General features: G+C 43.6%; 6 protein-coding genes across 6 annotated transcripts; 4 read left to right on the top strand and 2 right to left on the bottom strand.

Annotated features, from left to right (window-relative positions):
* Positions 1 to 1017: 1017 nt before the first annotated feature.
* EAF01_003099 (uncharacterized protein) lies at positions 1018 to 3654 on the top strand. Its single transcript, XM_038911353.1, is given in 5 exon segments — positions 1018 to 1496; positions 1557 to 1774; positions 1830 to 1996; positions 2010 to 2129; positions 2188 to 3654. 5 exon segments carry the CDS (start codon positions 1096 to 1098, stop codon positions 2734 to 2736), a joined length of 1455 nt encoding a protein of 484 aa, XP_038772588.1. The 5' UTR covers positions 1018 to 1095; the 3' UTR covers positions 2737 to 3654.
* Positions 3655 to 3716: 62 nt separating this feature from the next.
* EAF01_003098 (uncharacterized protein) lies at positions 3717 to 4919 on the bottom strand (the record flags this gene model as incomplete). Its single annotated transcript, XM_038911352.1, has 2 exons — positions 3717 to 4369; positions 4508 to 4919. 2 exons carry the CDS (start codon positions 4917 to 4919, stop codon positions 3717 to 3719), a joined length of 1065 nt encoding a protein of 354 aa, XP_038772587.1.
* An 831-nt stretch (positions 4920 to 5750) lies between these two features.
* Positions 5751 to 6554, bottom strand: EAF01_003097 (uncharacterized protein; the record flags this gene model as incomplete). The annotated part of the gene is made up of 1 exon (XM_038911351.1): positions 5751 to 6554. The coding sequence occupies one exon, from the start codon at positions 6552 to 6554 to the stop codon at positions 5751 to 5753; it is 804 nt and encodes a 267-aa protein (XP_038772586.1).
* Positions 6555 to 9024: 2470 nt separating this feature from the next.
* On the top strand, positions 9025 to 10923 carry EAF01_003096 (uncharacterized protein; the record flags this gene model as incomplete). The annotated part of the gene is made up of 2 exons (XM_038911350.1): positions 9025 to 9533; positions 9603 to 10923. 2 exons carry the CDS (start codon positions 9025 to 9027, stop codon positions 10921 to 10923), a joined length of 1830 nt encoding a protein of 609 aa, XP_038772585.1.
* A 2962-nt stretch (positions 10924 to 13885) lies between these two features.
* EAF01_003095 (uncharacterized protein) lies at positions 13886 to 15878 on the top strand (the record flags this gene model as incomplete). Its single annotated transcript, XM_038911349.1, has 2 exons — positions 13886 to 14537; positions 14587 to 15878. 2 exons carry the CDS (start codon positions 13886 to 13888, stop codon positions 15876 to 15878), a joined length of 1944 nt encoding a protein of 647 aa, XP_038772584.1.
* Positions 15879 to 16724: 846 nt separating this feature from the next.
* Positions 16725 to 18074, top strand: EAF01_003094 (uncharacterized protein; the record flags this gene model as incomplete). The annotated part of the gene is made up of 2 exons (XM_038911348.1): positions 16725 to 16853; positions 16917 to 18074. 2 exons carry the CDS (start codon positions 16725 to 16727, stop codon positions 18072 to 18074), a joined length of 1287 nt encoding a protein of 428 aa, XP_038772583.1.
* Positions 18075 to 18156: the final 82 nt, after the last annotated feature.

Here is an 18156-nt window from a genome sequence, read left to right as displayed (position 1 = left end):
AGGGGTGAAGGGGAGGAAGAGGAGGAAGAGGAGGAAGAGGAGGAAGAGGAGGAAGAATGAGGGGAGGAGAAAAGAGAAACAGAACGCTATACTATCATGTGGATTCTAGGAGTAGATGTGCATGTAGCTGGGTGGTTTGGTTGCTTAATTGAGTGGTGTGAATAGATGGGGGATGGGATACATGAGTGGGTAAATAGATAGGTAGGTGGATGCACAAATGAGTAGATGGGTATATGGAGAAGGGCGGAGGGAGGAGGGAGGAGGGAGGAGGGAGGAGGGAGGAGGGAGGAGGGAGGAGGGAGGAGGGAGGAGGGAGGAGGAAGGTAACTGCTGTATTTGGATCGAAGGACGCTCGGGACAGATTGGATATCACGTGGTTGTGCTTAGCTTGTTTTTGTACCTTGTGTGTGCTTGTTTGTGTGTGTGTGTGTTTTTGAAGGAGGCTTTGGTTTGGGTTTTTATTCGTCTTTCGTTTTCTTGCGTGTTGAATCCTCATGAATGGTGATTCTTGAATCGTAATTAGTAAGTGTGAGTGTAAGTACCCTACTTAGGTAGATAGATAGGTAATTGTATAGCATGGAGTTTGGGATTAGGGGAGGATGAAATGAAATGAAAAGGGTTGAAGGATTTCATTGGGTGGGTGTTTATTTCTTCGTTCATTTATCCATCTATCTATTTACGCTATGATATCACTTCTACATCTCTATTAAACTGTTTCTTCACCCATTTCTTTTCTTTTCGATTCGAAGATTTCATGAGGCGTTTGCTACCCTGTAAGCCACAGGCGCAATTCCCAGACGCAATTGCAAAAGTACCATGCAGACCTCGGGAGTGAACAAAAGTACCATTTTAAGGTTCGAGTTACTGGGGTTGAGAACAAAAGGACCACGCATTAGGTGTCAGCAAGGCTGAACAACCTTCTGGGGGCTTGGGTGGGTTGAGATATAAAAAGCTTTGGATTTCACCGTTTTTGTTTACGATTGTGCTATTCGATTATCTATCTTGATACTTTGACTTGACGTATTTGAATTTATTTATTCTGCCGAGTTGGAGGGATTGTTGAAATGGCCACCAATCTCGATATGAGTTTCAACAATGGTTCGTTGCAGCAAGATTTCTCATGGACTTTTCCCGAGGAATCCGGTTAATTATGGTACTGGACAGTTGGAATTGGAACATGGCGCTCTCGATCAATTAGCATCATATATACCTTCATGGCCCTTACCGCCTACCAGTCCTTATGTGCCTATCCGGCATTTATTACCTTACAATGATACACCTACTGTGCCTTCAACTACCACAGCTCATGCGAATCCATCTATGGTTAAGCCTATGTTACCTCCATCTAACGTCACTGCTAGACCTGCTCCCGAGGAACACTCTGCAGAAAAGTGGGAGCGCCAGAGAGTAACTTTTACTCAACTTTACACAACTGAAGACAAGCCTCTCAAGGAGGTGATGAAAATCATGGAAAATGAATATGGATTCCGTGCGACGTAAGGTTTCCTAGGCTTGGTGACTGCTATCTACAATAGCTAACTCATTCAAAACTCCAGGTCACGACAATACAAGCGACGAATTGAACAGTGGAAGCTGGACAAGAACATCAAGGAAAATGATATGAGAGTTATTTTACGCAAAGACTCGAAGAGGAAACGCGAAGGAAAAAACAGCGAGTTCCGCATAAGTGGCCGGGAAATTGAACCAAAGAAGATTCAACGCTTCGCGCAGAGATATAAAGTGACTGAGGAGTCAATCCTTGAGTTCAATGTTGGTATGCTAATTCTGGAGGTGATTTTGTTGTTACTCTTCGGTACTGACTGATCTAGAAACTCCTTGCTATATTGATTGCGATACTCCGGCACCGGCAATCTCGGATGAAGACATACGGCATCATGTAGTAGAAGTCAACATACCAGACTCGACAATACTTTCTCCACCAGCGGTCGAGTCAGACCAGGACCGAGAGGCTCAGATAGTCAATAAAAGAAAAATGGTGCTGAAATCAGTACATTCGGGAACGTGGTGTTGCCGTTCCCATTGATTCTATATTTGATCTCTCTGTCTTCAAGTATTCTCCTAAACTAGATGATTTATCGGACAAAAGGTTTAGGCAGCTTATCATCTCGGTAAGATTCACCCAAGGCGTTTGATGTACATCTTTCTGATAACTAACAGCCATCGTAGAAAGTAGAACGATACTATGGTAGAGTTCACCGCAAATCTTCCCTTCTCGACCACCCCCGCATACACAATTTCGCCCCGTCTTGCAACTCTCATCACTCGTGTGACTATTTCCACCTAGGAGGTATCAATCAAATCCCACGAAGTCTTTTTTTACTTGCATTGTATCTTTTCGAGCTGTTACACATCTGTGTCGGGTCTGAAAGGGAATACCTCTACGGAGTGTGCGATGGTGACACTTTTGAGTACATGCTGTGTTGTAGCATTACATACCACTGTACAGATCGAGGCTTAGGAATGGAAGAGTATCCGCCACAGAAACTTTTTGCTGTATCAGCCATAGTCGTACATATCCTACCTTACATGGTGTTCCGCGATTGTAGTTTGCCTATGGAGACTATCAATTGGCTAAATTGTATTACTACGGACTTGCTTAAAGTAAGCAAGTTTCGTGTCGATGATTGGGATGATTTTGTGGGAAGAACGGAAAGGAAAGTGAAAGCTTTGGATGATCTAGAAGGATCGCATGACGATGTAAGAGTTGTGTTATAAAGGCCATGCTATCGTTCTTCAAGGATCATAATCTTTGAATCATACGGTGTTTAGCAAACAGATATTTTAAAACAAAAAATCTGGATACTTATTGGGACAAAATTTACGTCTTCATGCAAAAAGAAGGGCGGGTGTGAAGGAATGGGGGAAATTCAGGCACGCATTCCGACAAAAGCTTAACTGATTATTGAGACGTTCGAACATATGTTTTCACCATCTTCTTAGGGGAGTAACATGGTCATGTGCATTTTGAACATAGGTTGAAACAGGGAATGAAATTTTGCGCTCGATGAAATAGATTTCGAAGTAAGAAAGATTGTTGTGATTTTATGGCATTAAACTTCAGTACTTATAGGCAAGGGATTTCTTTTTTGAGGGGAGGGGTATGACTTCAGAATGGGATGGAGACATCTGTTTCCATTGGCAAAGCGAGTGGGAGTTCGTTGCGAAACAGTGAAGGACGGATGGAGAGAGGGGACAAGAAGTAGGGAGTTCTTTGTATCTGTATTACACTTAATTTTTGTCATCATTGAAGATACTAAGACATGTATGTCTATCCTCAGCCATCTCATTTTGTAGTTTCCTTCCGCTCATCATCTTCCCTGCACCCTTTTTCTAAACCACTTCCTTCCCCGTGACTGCATCTTCTTCACTCGATCAAAAGCTTTAAGTATTATTTTTCCTCTCTTCTCTATCACATCAATATCTTTTCTGATAGCTTTTAAAAGAGAGAAAACCCCTCATCGTTTGTATTGCATTTTCAGAATCTCATCCTTTCGTTTCGCTTCCTTACACATCTCGCTTTTTCCCCGCCTTTTACTTTCACGGTTTCCTCTTCGTTCAACCAAAAAGCCCGAAACCCCTCGGTGTTTACAATCCATCTTTTATTCAGTACTTATCACGACGTGAGCCATGCATCTCAATCGCCAGCGTTGTCATCACTCCTTCTCCCCCAGCGCCCACGCCCACCCCTCCCCACCCTACAATGCCCCATAACTCCGCCCTCCCCTCCTCTCAATCGCATTCGTGTCCCCGCTCACATCCCGCACCCCCCTCTGAAACTCCAAATCCGCCTCCGTCACCACATCTTCCTTTGTTCGACCCGCTGCCTCGCTTAGTTCCGAAACTTCTGTAGCTTGCGCTATTTGCTCTATCTTATCTTTTTTGGATTCAGGGACGGATCCGAGACCGGCGAGTTGTACGCCGTCGGTGGGCCAGGGCTGAGTGGGGAAGAGCGTGTATGGAGAGGAGGAGGAGGAGGAGGGGGGGGGAGTGCGGGATGGAGGGGAGGTGGAGGTTGGGGAAGTGGGTGATTGCGGGATGGAAGAGAGACGACGTTTTGTTTCTCGGGCGGTTTTTCCGGAGAGAACGAATTCGGGGTCGGAGGGGTGGGGGGCAAATCCTACTTCTTTCTTTTGGGGGGAGCTGGGTAGATTATTGGAGGGGTGGAGTTTGGTTTGGTTTTTGGCTTTTGATTGAGCGATGGGTGATGTATCGCGCGGGTTGATATCGACGGTTTTGCGTAGGATGTACAGGGTGCTCCAGTAGATGAGGAGGAGGGTGAGGAGGGATACGAAAAAGAGACCTAGGAGGGTGGAGGTGAAGTCGAGGGCTTCTTGGAGTTGGGTGAGGACTTGGGGAGGGAGGGGGTGTTAGTGGGGGTTTGAGAGGGGAGCTTGATGGTGGGGGAAGTGGTATTTGAGGGGGGGTGAGATTTGTGATGAGAAGTTGAGGGGGTTTGAAGGGAGGGGGTAAAAGGGATAAGACGTACGAGATAGAGATGGACGGATAGGTGGAGGAATAGCAATCGGAGTCGCGATTTGGAGGAGAGATGATGGCTCGGCGGATATGTGGGATGGGGAGAGGGTTTGGGAGGCGGTGTGATGGGATGGAGGGGTGGGGATTTTTGAGGAGGAGGAGATTGATGGTTGTGAGGATGAGAATGAGGATGATGGTGAGGGAGTTGAGATTGAAGAGGTTGAGGAAGAGATGGTTGAGATCGAAGAGGAGGAGATAGTTGAGATTGAAGAGGGTGGAGAAGAGCTAACTGCGATAGAGGAAGAAGAGATTATTGGCACCGAGGAGACGGAAGATTGAGTCGTTAAAGAAGAAGAGACAACCGAGACGGAGGAGGAGACAATAGGCGCCGAGGAGACAGTAGACGTTGTATTCGAGGTAGACATCTTCAAACTTTGATGCGATTTTTGTGCGGGCGATTATCACTGAGTAAAAGGTTGATATTTAATAAATTTCGTCGAAAGGAATAATGGATCGGGATGAAATGAGTATTCTTAAATAAAGACTCCTCCTTTAATCACCAAGTAATGTTTCAAGATAAGTAACTTGATTCAAATAAATTCAACCTCACATAAACTGAAACGAAACGAAGCAAAATGAAATAATCAATATCTACACAAGTCAAAGGAAACATATACACTACATTACACTACATACCGTATACCACACATACCACAGAAGAGGAAAGCAAAGAAGAATAACACAAAAACAACCAACTAATCCCAATGCGGTGATCCCTCACCAATAGAAGAAATAACAAAGGAAAAATGAAAAGGAGGAATTTCTATTGGGATTTCTTTGAGGTGGATATGGTATGGTGTGGTGTGGTGTGGTGAGATACTGTTTTGTAGGGTTAGGTGAAAGTCGAAAGGTGAAAGAGGATGGAGAATGGCGTGGGGGAATGGTGTGGATGAAGTTCTAGATTCTTCTAGATACCTACTAGGTATGCCAAGGGGTGGGTAGATGTGCAACAAGAGTTTTGGGTTGGGTTGAAGGAGAAAAGATGGAAGGGATTATTGGGTGTGTTTGGGATGATGCGAAGATGGTTAGGTCATGTAATGAAGGAATTCATGATTTTCGATTTTGATTTTGATTTTTGTCCTTGGAAGACCATGCCCAGAAATTCAATCTTCCACCTTGCTGCTATCCACGCTTTTGATTTTAAAAACGATATCTGGGTGAGATCTCCGGTCCAAACTACCTACATTTGACTCTCCTCACCCCCTAGTATCCATATCCTCAAATTTAGGAAATGCTTCTACCTCTCCATTTCTCAATAAAATCTTTGCTGCCTCTTTCGCTTTCATTTGTTGTTCCTCGTCCCGATATCCCGCCCTTTTCCCATAATCTGCTTTACTTTCCAATTTCTCAAGTGATTCTTGAAGTTCAATTGGTGATTGGATGATCACCTCATCTTCTATCCATCCTTCAATTACTTGATTTCCATCTCCTGATTCTCTGTCTTCTGATTTAGACTTGGATGATGATGGATTCTTCTTCTCATCTTCATTCAAATCAGTTCCATAATCCATTTTTCCAACTCCCCTCTTCCAGGCAACTCGTCGCACTGCTTCACGCATTTGGGCTCGCTCTCGCTCACCTACTTCGTTGCGTTCACGGAGTCGCTCGGTTCGTGCTTCGGCGTATTTTCGGCGGAGCTGCCGGCGTTCTTCGTAGATTATGCCTGCTTTGTGTTTTATGACGGAGGGAAATTGGTTGTAGAGGTAGGAGAGGAGTTGGGTTAGATGGGTGATGGAGGAGAGGTAGCGGATGCTGTAGAGGAAGTAGGTTGTTATGAGGAGAGCTAGGTAGAAGGAAACGGCGGAGAGTTGAATGAGGGCATGGATTAGGGCTGAGAAGGGAGAACGGAGAACGCTGCTAAGCATGGTGGTGGAGGGCATGAAGTTGGCAGTGGTGTTGGGGGGTTGGCGATGACGAAGATCGATTTTTATGTGGATTGGGTTGCGAGTTGAGATGAAGGAAGTTTCGTAGATGGTTTCGGGATGGGAGTAGGATGTCATGGATTGTTGGGATATGGGATAAAACTGGCAGAGAAATATGTTTCTTCAAAAGTATATGAAGCATGTAGCACCTCAGGAATAAAATAAGGAATACGATGGTAAGTCCCGAAAGATTCGAAAGCTTCTCAGTAAAACACAAACAAAGCAGTTCAGATAAAATGTCCGCTAAGACAAGAAGCTTGAGATGCTAATCAGGTTGATACACAGGTACAACAGTAGACGCCCGATTCAAAATCGAATGTCCCCTTCTTTTCTCAATAATATATGACCTCAAAAATCAGATCAATAGCCATGTTTGCAGATAAAGAAGTGAATTTCTGCATCCAATCGCAGGACTTCCTGGCTCAAATGTTCCGAAAGCGGAATGGTGGTTTTGGGTTCCTCATTGTTCGCAGCTTTGCGATAATCATAAGAGGAACCTTTTTCTATAGTAGGTTAATGTCTGAATATCAACCGATAAATCATTCATTGAGTGAGGTTCAATATTGTGATCTGATGTCTCTTTTGTGACTTTGTGTGGTAAGTAAACGAAAGAGGAGGAGGAGGAGGAGGAGGAGGAGTAGTCGATGCTTATATAAGCTACCATCAATTAATTATTCTGCCCAAAGCGGTGTCATTCCACGTGATATCAGTGCGAAAACAGTTTTGTTGCACATCTGAAAAAACACGTCGGACTGACAAGTTGCCCAACTTGACACCGTGATATTTTTAGCGTACTTTGGGAAATATTTTGGCAAATTCATCGACTGGGAATAAGAACACTAGCTTATTTTTATTTCCGGTCCGTGTAAATTGTAAACAATCTTTTTTGGTACCTCGGTATATTAATACAGACGTCTCCTGGTAGAATTGTCAGGATTGTTTGACTTTAATTGACTATTATTTGAGAATCATTTCACTTGCACCGAAGGACTTGATGGTACTGATACATGATGCTGCTACTTGGTCGGGAGAAAGAGCTTTGAATATATAGGTAAATAAATGCGTGTCGTATTGAGCTTTCTCTGCCTCTCTGCGATTGGAGAAGTGGATGAAATACCAGTCTACTACAGTAAGAGTGAGTGCCACGTACCTACGGTTCTGACCACACCTTCATCAACCGACAATATGAAAGAAAGTAGGGCCACCGGTGGGCCAGTTAACTGCACGAAATGTTGGCGTCTTACCGATGCCATTGCAATCTTGCCGACGACGCGGTCCTCTGACGCTGCCGAAGAATCAAAAACACATAAATCGGTTCCGCCCCCAGTCTTTGAAGCGAGATGATATCCAAACGCAAAGAATCTGCGTGGTGTAAACTATGGCATAGCATACCAACAGAAAGTGATGTAGATGTTGCTAATGGCAAATAGGCTTGGAAAACTTCCGGACGGAACTGATTGGTATCAGTTCGCTTTCAGAATACCTGAATCTTTGTCCATATATGATGCGGGATATGGTTGCCACCCGCATGTTTCACTTCCTCCCAAGGTGCAACTAGATCATTATCATAGGATCAACTTAATGTACTCTGCTACAATCTTCTGAGAACGTGGGAACCCGCTCGAATCTTACATATCAAGTCTAATGTACCAGGAATCACCATGACATGCTGTATTACTTCGAGGAGCAGGTTGTTGCAAGACCCATGGAAGTTTCAGACTTTCTGATTTGCCTCAAATAAAATATCCATGACATTTATAATAACAATTCTCTATCCCAATGCTGGGAATGAGGGATTAGTAGTTATCTGAGCACGAATCCCTGGAATAGATGATCAGTTGTTTCGATGGTTGAACATATTTTCCCTTTTATTCTTCGACTTAACAGCTTCTACTGACAAATGATAGGAAGAAATTCTTCGAGTTATATTCAAAGACTAAGTCCTTAAAAACAGTCGAATCCTGGAGCACGCATCTTGAAAGACTGAACTATGAGAAGGAGATGGTGAATGAATGTAAAAGTTATCACTCATTACTATCAGAAGACAAAAATTGTGATTGCCATACATCAGTTTGACACTCAGGCTGTCAAGAACTTCATGCTTTATTTCAAACAAAAAACTTCCGAGACTTCTTATCTTGAGTCAAATGCTCTGTTGATGATATATCTGCAAACTTTGATCAGATGAAGCATTCATCTTCTAGCGAATTCCATCAGAACCTTCATCTCAGTATTTGATTGAACAATGAACTTCACTAGACTTTGGTTGGATAGCTGGGTAATCAAACATCCACTTGGAATTGTTAAAGTTGATATGTTACCAGTGAAATTGATTTACATATTATAACCCTCTCGGCTAGTACCGGAAGTTTTTAATATTCCACACAACCTTCGAAGCTTTCCTTTTTCAATTTTCAACTTTCACACAACTTTAACAGAAATAGAGCTATTTCTACTGTGTCTCAATTAACACAGGTAAGTTTGTTTGGTTTATCAATGGTGGACAAGCATATGGAACACAGGCTAACATATGCTATGACAGTTCACAATGGAACCTCAATCGAATAGAGTTGCTGCTTCCAAAGCCACAGCTTCGAGCAGTGATAAGAAAATTGATACGAAACTTGATACTTCGACAAATACGAACTCGACCGCCAACTCTTATGATGAAGTTAGATCACATCTCAAAAATGACCAGGTCGCCATCAGCACAAATGAACCCCGCATAAAACATGCTATCTCCGACAAAAGCCATGCTTCGCGCTTTGCAAAATCTATCGGAAATACTTCTACAAAAAAGGTCTCATCATCACCTACGGGTTGTTCATTTTTCGACAAGCTTCTCGTAGAGACTCGCTGTATGATCTACGAGCTCTTGCTGGTAAATCCAATTCTTGGCAAAAGCTGCAGTGTGGCCGATCGTACCTGTTTGCCCAGAAGTTCTCCATCACACGGAGCAACCCAGCCACCGCTGAAGTTTGAACTTGAACCCCAAGTTCTTCAAGTTTGCCGTGAAATGTACTCAGAAGCATCAGATATCCTTTACGGATCCAATACGTTCTACATCGCTTGCTGAAAATATGAGCCTGTGGAAAATTGCAACCCAAGCAGATATTCATTCAATAGAGGCATGGAAATGACGCCCATCACAAGACATTATAACAGATTGGGTCACGGTCACCTTTTCCTATTTGATCATCCAGCGGTGGTAAAAGTTAAACACTGGAGAGTTATTGTCAGTTCATTCATGGATTCGCAAATATTGAGAGGATCGTATGAAATAAGACTTTGGTCCATAGAAAACTTTTGTTTGGCCATCTCTCAGTCCCCATCCATATCTCTTGAGATTGCACTAGCACCGATTGGTCTGGAAAAGTGTGAGGAATCAATTTGGTTCCCGGACAAGACCGTCTATCAAGAAATGAAGGATATGCTCATACCTCTTCGAATGCTACGAGGGGTACAAAAGCTTCGATTCCGAGATGCAAGTTGGGACGAATTGCCAGATGTTCACCCATACAATAAATTCTGGGGCAAGGACTGTCGATCTACCATCCCTTCTCCCAGTTTAAGAAAAGAACTCAGATCAATCATGATGGGCAACTCCGTGGTAGAGCTCTCTCGAGGAATGTATCTTCGACTCGTGCGTTATGCACAGGCATTTGAGGCATTCGATACTTTCAGGTCTGAAATGCGCTACCCGTCTACTAGCAGCGTAGGAAAATATCTGATGGACTATGGATTATGTCCTGGCAGCAGTCGTTGGATGCACAAGCCCCACGATTCAACTACTCAGAAGTCACATCCTGTAGAAATGGGTCTTAGGAATGCGGAAAATTTCTCGTCCTCACAATACAACCCAAGAGCATTCAAGTTAGAACGAGCCACCGTTATACAATATCTAGAGCCACAATACCAGAGGTCAAAATTGGCGTGTTTTAACTTGACGGAATTCATCAAGTCCCAGAAGAGAAAGGATGGAATGCTTTCGCTTGTATCTACTCGGAAATGGCACTCTCCCAGGATTGCAGCAGAGGCTATTCTTCTCCTGGAAAGATATGTGCAAGCTCTTCAAAGAGATTTTCCATATGCCGATCAAATCAAACATCGCCTCAATCGTCAAGGACAAACTTCGGTTTACAACAATCTTCCCCGAAACGACCTCATGAGACAGGTTATCGATGCTTTTGATGCGATGACTTGGGCCTTTTTCGTAGATTGTTTCAAAAGAATGGTAGATGATCTGGATAAGCAGTTTATGGAAATGAGAGAGGCGAGAAAGAAGCTTTTTGAAGACGATAAAACATCAGATATTGGCTGTGATATTGAGTTGGATTCGAACCTATGCATTGAGATGATCGATTGGACGAGAGATGAACCGAAATTTGGACCAATCTCTAACGACCCGGAGTGGAATAACTCGAGATATTGCTTTGGTGATGAGTGAGAGGAGGATGTTGAGGATGATTGGGATTGGGCGATGTTGGAGCTGGGTTTTGTTGCGAAGTCTGTGATGGGCTGGACTGGATATGAATGGAATGGAACTGGGTAGATGAATCAAGGATATGATATTGTAGTGGTTGATACGCGGCTTGTACATAGATATCCAAGGAGAGCATTGAAAGGAACGCAAGTGGTCTTGATGACATGATGCTTCTGCATCATTCATATGTTGACTGCTGACGCTTTCATGCTACTTGGCGATAATAAAAACTCTCCCCTCTTTTCATTGCGCTCCGTTGTCTAGGTGCAAAATTTCGTCGGAGAGCTTGCTGCATTGTGCATTCCCCAGCTATCACATTCACTGCACCAAAAAGATTCGTAAAGTCGTGGTCTGAGAAATGTTTCATCTCTTACCCTCTTCACCCATTTAATATAATCGTCCTACACCTTAATAATCTCTTTCCCTCGATCCTTAAAACCCGCCTTACTTCATCGCAATGGGATTCTAATCACCCGAGTTTTTTCTTTATCGGATAAGTATAATTATAGCTAACATATTGATCGCTCAGAAGCATGAAGTATCAAGTATTGAACTCTCGACTGGCTTTCCTACAATACCTAGGTACTTTGACGGGGAGAAACATTCGAATGAGAATTTATTTCCGCTATTGCAGCTTCAAGCGGTAGCCTAGCCCATGTAATATAAATTTCGACGTTCATCAACCGGGACCAAAACCCCATGATTCAAAAACCAAAAGATTGATACATTTTCCTCAGCGAACAAACATCGATGACTTCAAATATCAAAAGTGGTGCGTAATTATAATTGACATCTTTATTATCTCTACAAACAGTACCCTAAGCAGCAAGGATAAACGAACTTAATGAACACTCCCCAAAATTCGAACTGTGTTCGGTTGATTAACTTCTATAGGTAGAGGGGAGGGATGGTAGATGGGTAATTATATCTGCAATGAACCGCAATTAGTGACTCATGGATAACAACTCACAATTACAAATTCCGAAAAGGATCCTGCGTCCATATTCTCAATTTTAATATCAAGCATCCTGAAATAACCTCAAGAATCTAGATTCAGACCAGACTCAAGATCGAGCCAAGACCGGGTATGTATCTGCATTTATCGAGCCCGAGGAGTGCAGAGGAAAGAGCATGGGGGAAGTAAGTAGCGAGTCTTGAGAAAACTTCAGGATTGGTGAATGTGGATTTGAGAATGTGGTGCATACATGATATAGCGCGGGAATGTTTGGTGCTTTTTGACTTCATGGGTGTTTTATCCGGTTGTAATTTATGATTTTGGATTTGGGAAGGGGAGAACTGTGAGGGTGGAGCAGGTTAAGGATAGATTGGTGAGTAGGAACAACGATAGTGTAGTGTTTTTCTTTTCTCTAATCGCTGGCTAGATCATACTAATAGGTGAATAGCATTGGAAAGAAAAGTTGCAAATGAACTAGAATTGTGGAAATTAAAAACATTATCACACTACCAGAATTCAATGGTGCCCTGGAAATTATCCTGTCTTGCCACCTGAACTAGCGACCACATCATCATCATCCGAGCTACCAGAAGCACTCGAGCCATCATCATCTGGACTTCCTGACGCACTTGAACCATCTAATATCCCACCCAAACTGTTTTCAAATCCACTGATTGAGTCAGATATATCCGGGATACTACAATTATTTCTATAACACTGAAGCTGGTACTGCACTGGGAGTAAAGCGTAGAATAATTTAAAGCATTCTTTTTGGAAGCATTCTTGATTTTCTGGGGCTACATTTGCACATTCACCTTCTGGGCTTGGAAGTACATGATGTTCAGCACCAAGAGAGTTGTTATTGTCGCATTGTGCTTTATAGCATCGTAGTTGAAAGTCTGGTGGTAAAGTACCGCATGATTATCCAATAGGATCTGTCATTGAACAATTTCTACGATAGCATTCAAGCTGGTCTTCGGGGGCTACGCTGATACTGGGGCCATCTAACCCGGAACTCTGCTGAGTACAATTAGGTATTTGTTGAATAGGACTGGCCGTTTTTTGAGCGGAATTTGGCGTTTGTACAGCTGGTTCTGATGCAAGAGGAGTATAAACTTCATGAGAGCTTGTGTGGAAAGAGAACTTGTCAAACAGATGAAGAGGAGATCATATATAGCATAGAGCCGTGAGAAATAAAGGGATCATTTAGAATTTCACTGGTCAAAATTTAAGAATGTCATTCGACTTTGAATGCCAAGGAATGTAGTTCTTGAAACATGTCTATTTAATACACAACGGTGACATATTTTCACTTGAAAGCGAGTTACCCGAATCGTGTATGAGAAGTTTGCCGTCCAAGAGCTTCAGAATGTAGACTGAAATTAACCCATGGTATAACATTGAAAATCAGCCATGTTTGTCAAGGGGAACACACTGATGCATATATGACTGTTGCCATATTACTGCAGCGGTCTTGCGATCAGAATCGAGTCCTCAGCCTTCAGCTGCATCGAATGCGAATAGAAAATCACACTCTCTCAATATTTCTCCCGAACACATAATCATTGGGATATGTTTGGTGCATACGAAAACAGCCTTGATGATGGCGATGGTCCGAAGAGTTGTGTTGAGAGTGGCTTGAGAGTGGCACGTGAATGAGAAGAGAAAACATGGCTGGGTTGGCGAGCACCAGGACGTTGAATGGTTGCTGACTAATTTTCAGTCCCCACAAGGATAGCCCATGCGTCACTGGGATTAAAAAAAAAGTCGGGCCCCACCAACGTTACAGTTGAACTTTTGAACTTTTGACGCTTCCAAAATATTTGTCGCAATCATAAAATTTGGTATTATATGATTACTCCTCAGATCGACTTCATTTATCCTCAAAATTCCTCATACATACATCAAATCTAATGCGGTGACAACGATACTCTTACATTTCCTCAATCTAGATAAATAAAACGAGAAAGTATGCCACCAAAAGCAGAGAGGGGAGCTACCTCGCGGGGTAGACCTCGAGGTAGAGGACGAGGAAGAGGGAGAGGAATTGCGATTGAAGAGATTGAGACCCCAGAACTTAGAGGTGTTCTTGATGATTCCTCTCAACCTAGTCAATCTCCTGCGCCAAATGCACCAGTTGCGCCGATGGCACCAATGACACAATCGACTGCCACCATTATTCCAAAAACCGAACCCAGTGACGATGCGTTCGATCCAAATACCTCACCCGCAATGACGCCTGCCGAAACACCTGCCGGTACCCCTGCACCAACAACCGCGACCACCTCTGCGAGGCTTCCATCAAGAACAGAAAGTGCAATTGCAAGAGGACGTGGCGGGGCAAGCACAAGGGCGCGAGGTGAAGCTACTACTGGAAGAGCGAGGTTTAAGCCTAAAAATATCAGAAGAGATCAAGCAGATAGAGATAGGTTAGAACAAGAGGAGAGGGATAGAATCGCGGCAAATCAGGCACAAGCAGAAAAGGAAGCTCGTAGGTCCCAGAGAGGAAGAGGTCACGTCGGAAGAGGTAGAGGAGATGCAATGGGACAAAACCGTGGGGCAGGAAGAGGAGCTCCAATTTCAAGTGCTACTGGTATTTTCAGTGTTGCGCCAGCAGCAATGGGTAAGTGAATCGCTAATTGCTTGTTAACTTTACTAATTTCTTTTTACAGACAGAAAGGGTGGTATGGATGGCTTTGCAATTGCAAATACAAGAGGCGGTGGAGGAGGTGGTGCTGGGGGAGGGTTTGGAGGGGGAGGGGGAGGTGGCCGCGGAGGTGGAGGAGGTGGTGGTTATGGAGGTTCTGGATCAGGAAATGGAGGGGGAGTAAATGTGCTGTCAGCCGAAAACATGGCCACTTTTAATCCAGAATATCCCGACGACGACGGACAAACGAGGAAAGTCAATATCGAAATGATCAATTTGGTTGACGATGATGATGAAATGGTAGGTTCTGGCAGAGGCGGGAATGCCGGTTTCAAATCACGATCTCTCGCACCGATCCGGATCAAGCGTGAAGAACATAAGGAACGTTCCAATATGATGGTTAGTGATCCAGAACTTGCAGAGATAGCCAAGAAGCAAGCCGATGAAGTGGAGGATAATCAATCTGGCGAAGATGTCGAGATGACTATGGATGGAGCAACAACGACGGATGAGCCAAGGGCAAAAGGAGAACCTGGCCTTGAATCTCCAACCATGTCGAAGTTTCCAGAGTTCAAAGCACCATCTTCCCCTGAAGATAAAAAACATCCTAAGAGGGAGCCTATTTCACCACAACAGTCCAAAGTACGACCTAGCAGGAAGAAGGACAAAATACCAGTCATACAAACGGAAGAGGATAAGTTCGAATATGAACGTTATCTTGAGGATGTTGACATCCTTGCTGAGGAACTTCGTCTGTTGAGAGGAACAGTAGATAAAACAGCTAAGGATAAAGGAAAAGGCAAGGCCGGAGATGTTGATGGAGATGTTGGAATGGGTGGAGAACAGGAAGAAGATGAAGCTCAACCAGAAGCTAATCATGCAGATGGTCGGATTTATCTATTCCAATTCCCACCTGTTCTACCTCGACTATTTAATCCTCAAGTCGAAAACTCGGATGATGTCGTCGTCACCCAATCCTCGGAACAGATTGATCTGACCGATGATAAAGAAAAAGGACTTAAAAAGGAATCGGAAGAAGTTATCATCAAAACTGAACCTAACCTTGCGCAAGAAAATGAAGCATTGGTTAGTGAACAAGGATATATCGGAAAATTGGTGGTAAGAAAGAGCGGCAAGGTGGAACTGGATTGGGGTGGAACAAGTATGGCAGTAGGCCGTGGTGTTCCAGCTGCTTTTTTGAGTCAAATTGTTCTTGCTGAAGATCCTAAGGGTGAGGCACCAGAAGGTGTCGCTACTGGATTAGGAAAAGTGATGGGCAAGTTCATCGTCACTCCTGATTGGGAGAAGATCTTTTGATAGCATGGACTGGGGAGAGGCAAAGGTTAGAAGCGAAAGTAGAGGATGCTACGTAAGATGTAGAGGGACGATGATCTGTATTTCTTGCATAGCAATGGCGTTGGGGCTTTTAGAAAGGTGTAATTGGACAATCATCTTTCACCATGATTCTAGTTTTATACCAATGAATAATAACGTGTTACACATATCGGCACGCTCGTTTGGATCTAAGAATCTACATCATTTTGTGCATTCTTGCCCAATTTATTTTTGATAAGGATCCCACGATCCCCAGGTCTTGGAATCTAAAGAAAGTTTCTAGGCAAAGAAGAAATATGTCCACAAAGGCCAATACGTACTCGGGCCTCATTTCCTCGACCGAATGACCCAAGGCCGAAACCTTTCTATGCATAATTTCCTATCTGCGTGAAAATTTTGCCGCAAACAGATTCCGAGACAATGTCTGGATCCAGACAGTGGCTCGAGTGGGATGAATTGTCCTAAATTGTGGGGATGCGGGGATCTTCACCCCGCCATTTCGAGCACGTCCACATCTCGTCCACTAGGCCACATGCTCTTGTGAACCACATCGTCGTAGGTGCTTTTTGTTTTGTTTATTTATGTCTGTATGTATATATATATCGTTATTTGATTTCTTGTTCTGTTTGATTTGATACCATTGTTTTTCCTGCTTTTAAACGTTCTTATCCTATATCACCAGAAGTATATTCTCTCGGAACTTATCGTCAAATCCTCATCCATTGCGGGGTAAACGTAATACGAGCAGAAGCGCAACATTTCACTTCGTGGCATAGCAAAATCTCAAAGCTTTCAATGCCAGGTAGAACAGAGTCTACAGAAAACAAGATGCCTCTTCGCGTCTCAGTAGTTGGAGCCGGATTGGCCGGTCTAGCAGCAGCACTTTCCACAAAACTTGCAAATCCATCGCATGAAGTGACAATTTTGGAAACTGTATCAGAATTGGCTGAAGTCGGGGTAAGGAAACATTCCAAATGTTGTTATTTTGTATCTGAGGAACTAGACTAATCAATTTTATAGGCAGGATTACAAATAACACCCAATGCATCTCGACTCTTCAAGAAATGGGGAATCTACGATGTTCTCGCTTCCAAAGCTACGTTCCCAAAAACACTCTCCGTATGGCGATTTGATGGAACAAAACGCTTAGCGTATTCTCCAGATTTTCAAGAGAAGATAGATGAAAGATATGGAGCTCCCTTTTGGGGAATGCATCGAGTGGATCTACAGCGTGCTCTGTGCGCTAAATGTGATGAGCTAGGAGTTACCATTCGTTTATCATCCAGAGTCAAGAGTGTCGATTTCGAAAATACAGTTATTACTTTGGAGGGTGGAAAAACGGTGGAAGGAGATGTGATACTCTGTACCGATGGAATCTATTCGGCTACGCGATCACAATTTCTAGGCCACGAATGTCCGCCAAATCCAACAGGAGATCTCGCCTATCGAATTGTGATTGATAAATCTACGCTAAGCGGATCGGATGTCGAAAAACTTACTGCATTTATCGATTCCCACTCTGTCAATTTCTGGGCTGGTCCTGGTACTCATGTAGTTTCATATACTATGCATGGCGGCGATCTCTTCAACATCGTTCTCCTCTGCCCCGACAATCTCCCACCCGGAATTTCCCGCACAGCAGGAGATCTGGAGGAAATGAAAGGACTTTTCGAAGGCTGGGATCCAATTCTTCGAGCATTCTTAGAACAAGTCAAAGAAGTGGCGAAATGGAGATTAATGCATCTAGAAACATTAGAGCGATGGACGAGCGAAAAAGGAAATTTCTGGATGGCGGGTGATGCGTGTCATCCAATGCTTCCATACTTGGCACAAGGTGCGAATTCGAGTTTGGAAGATGGTGCAGTAATGGGATATTTACTGGGAAAGGTTAATGGAGAGATGAAAGATGAACAGTTGAAGAAAGCAGCGAGGATTTATGAGGAGTTGAGGAAAGGGAGAGGAGAAGGAATTGCGAGCGAAACGTGGGGACAGAGAGAAAGTTTCCATATGGTGGAGGGTGAGGAACAGCTTAGGAGAGATGCCATTTTGATGGCGGGACCGACGGAGGCGGGGGGATTCCCGAGTCGATGGCAGGATTTTGGAGGGGCTCAAAAGTGGTTGTATGGGTATGATGCGTATGTGGAGGCGGAGAAGGGGTTTGAAAAAGTGCCGTTTTAGTTGTGAGGGGTTAACTTTATGTGAATATTGAATAGCGAATTTATTGGAAATTTGTTTCTGTATACCCTGCTCCTTGTGATTA

This window comes from Botrytis porri (genome assembly GCF_014898465.1).
Source record: "Botrytis porri strain MUCL 3234 chromosome Unknown BPOR_004, whole genome shotgun sequence".
Lineage (NCBI taxonomy): Eukaryota > Fungi > Ascomycota > Leotiomycetes > Helotiales > Sclerotiniaceae > Botrytis > Botrytis porri.
Note: the sequence above shows the minus strand (reverse complement) of the source record. Positions and strands in the feature narration are given on the sequence as shown.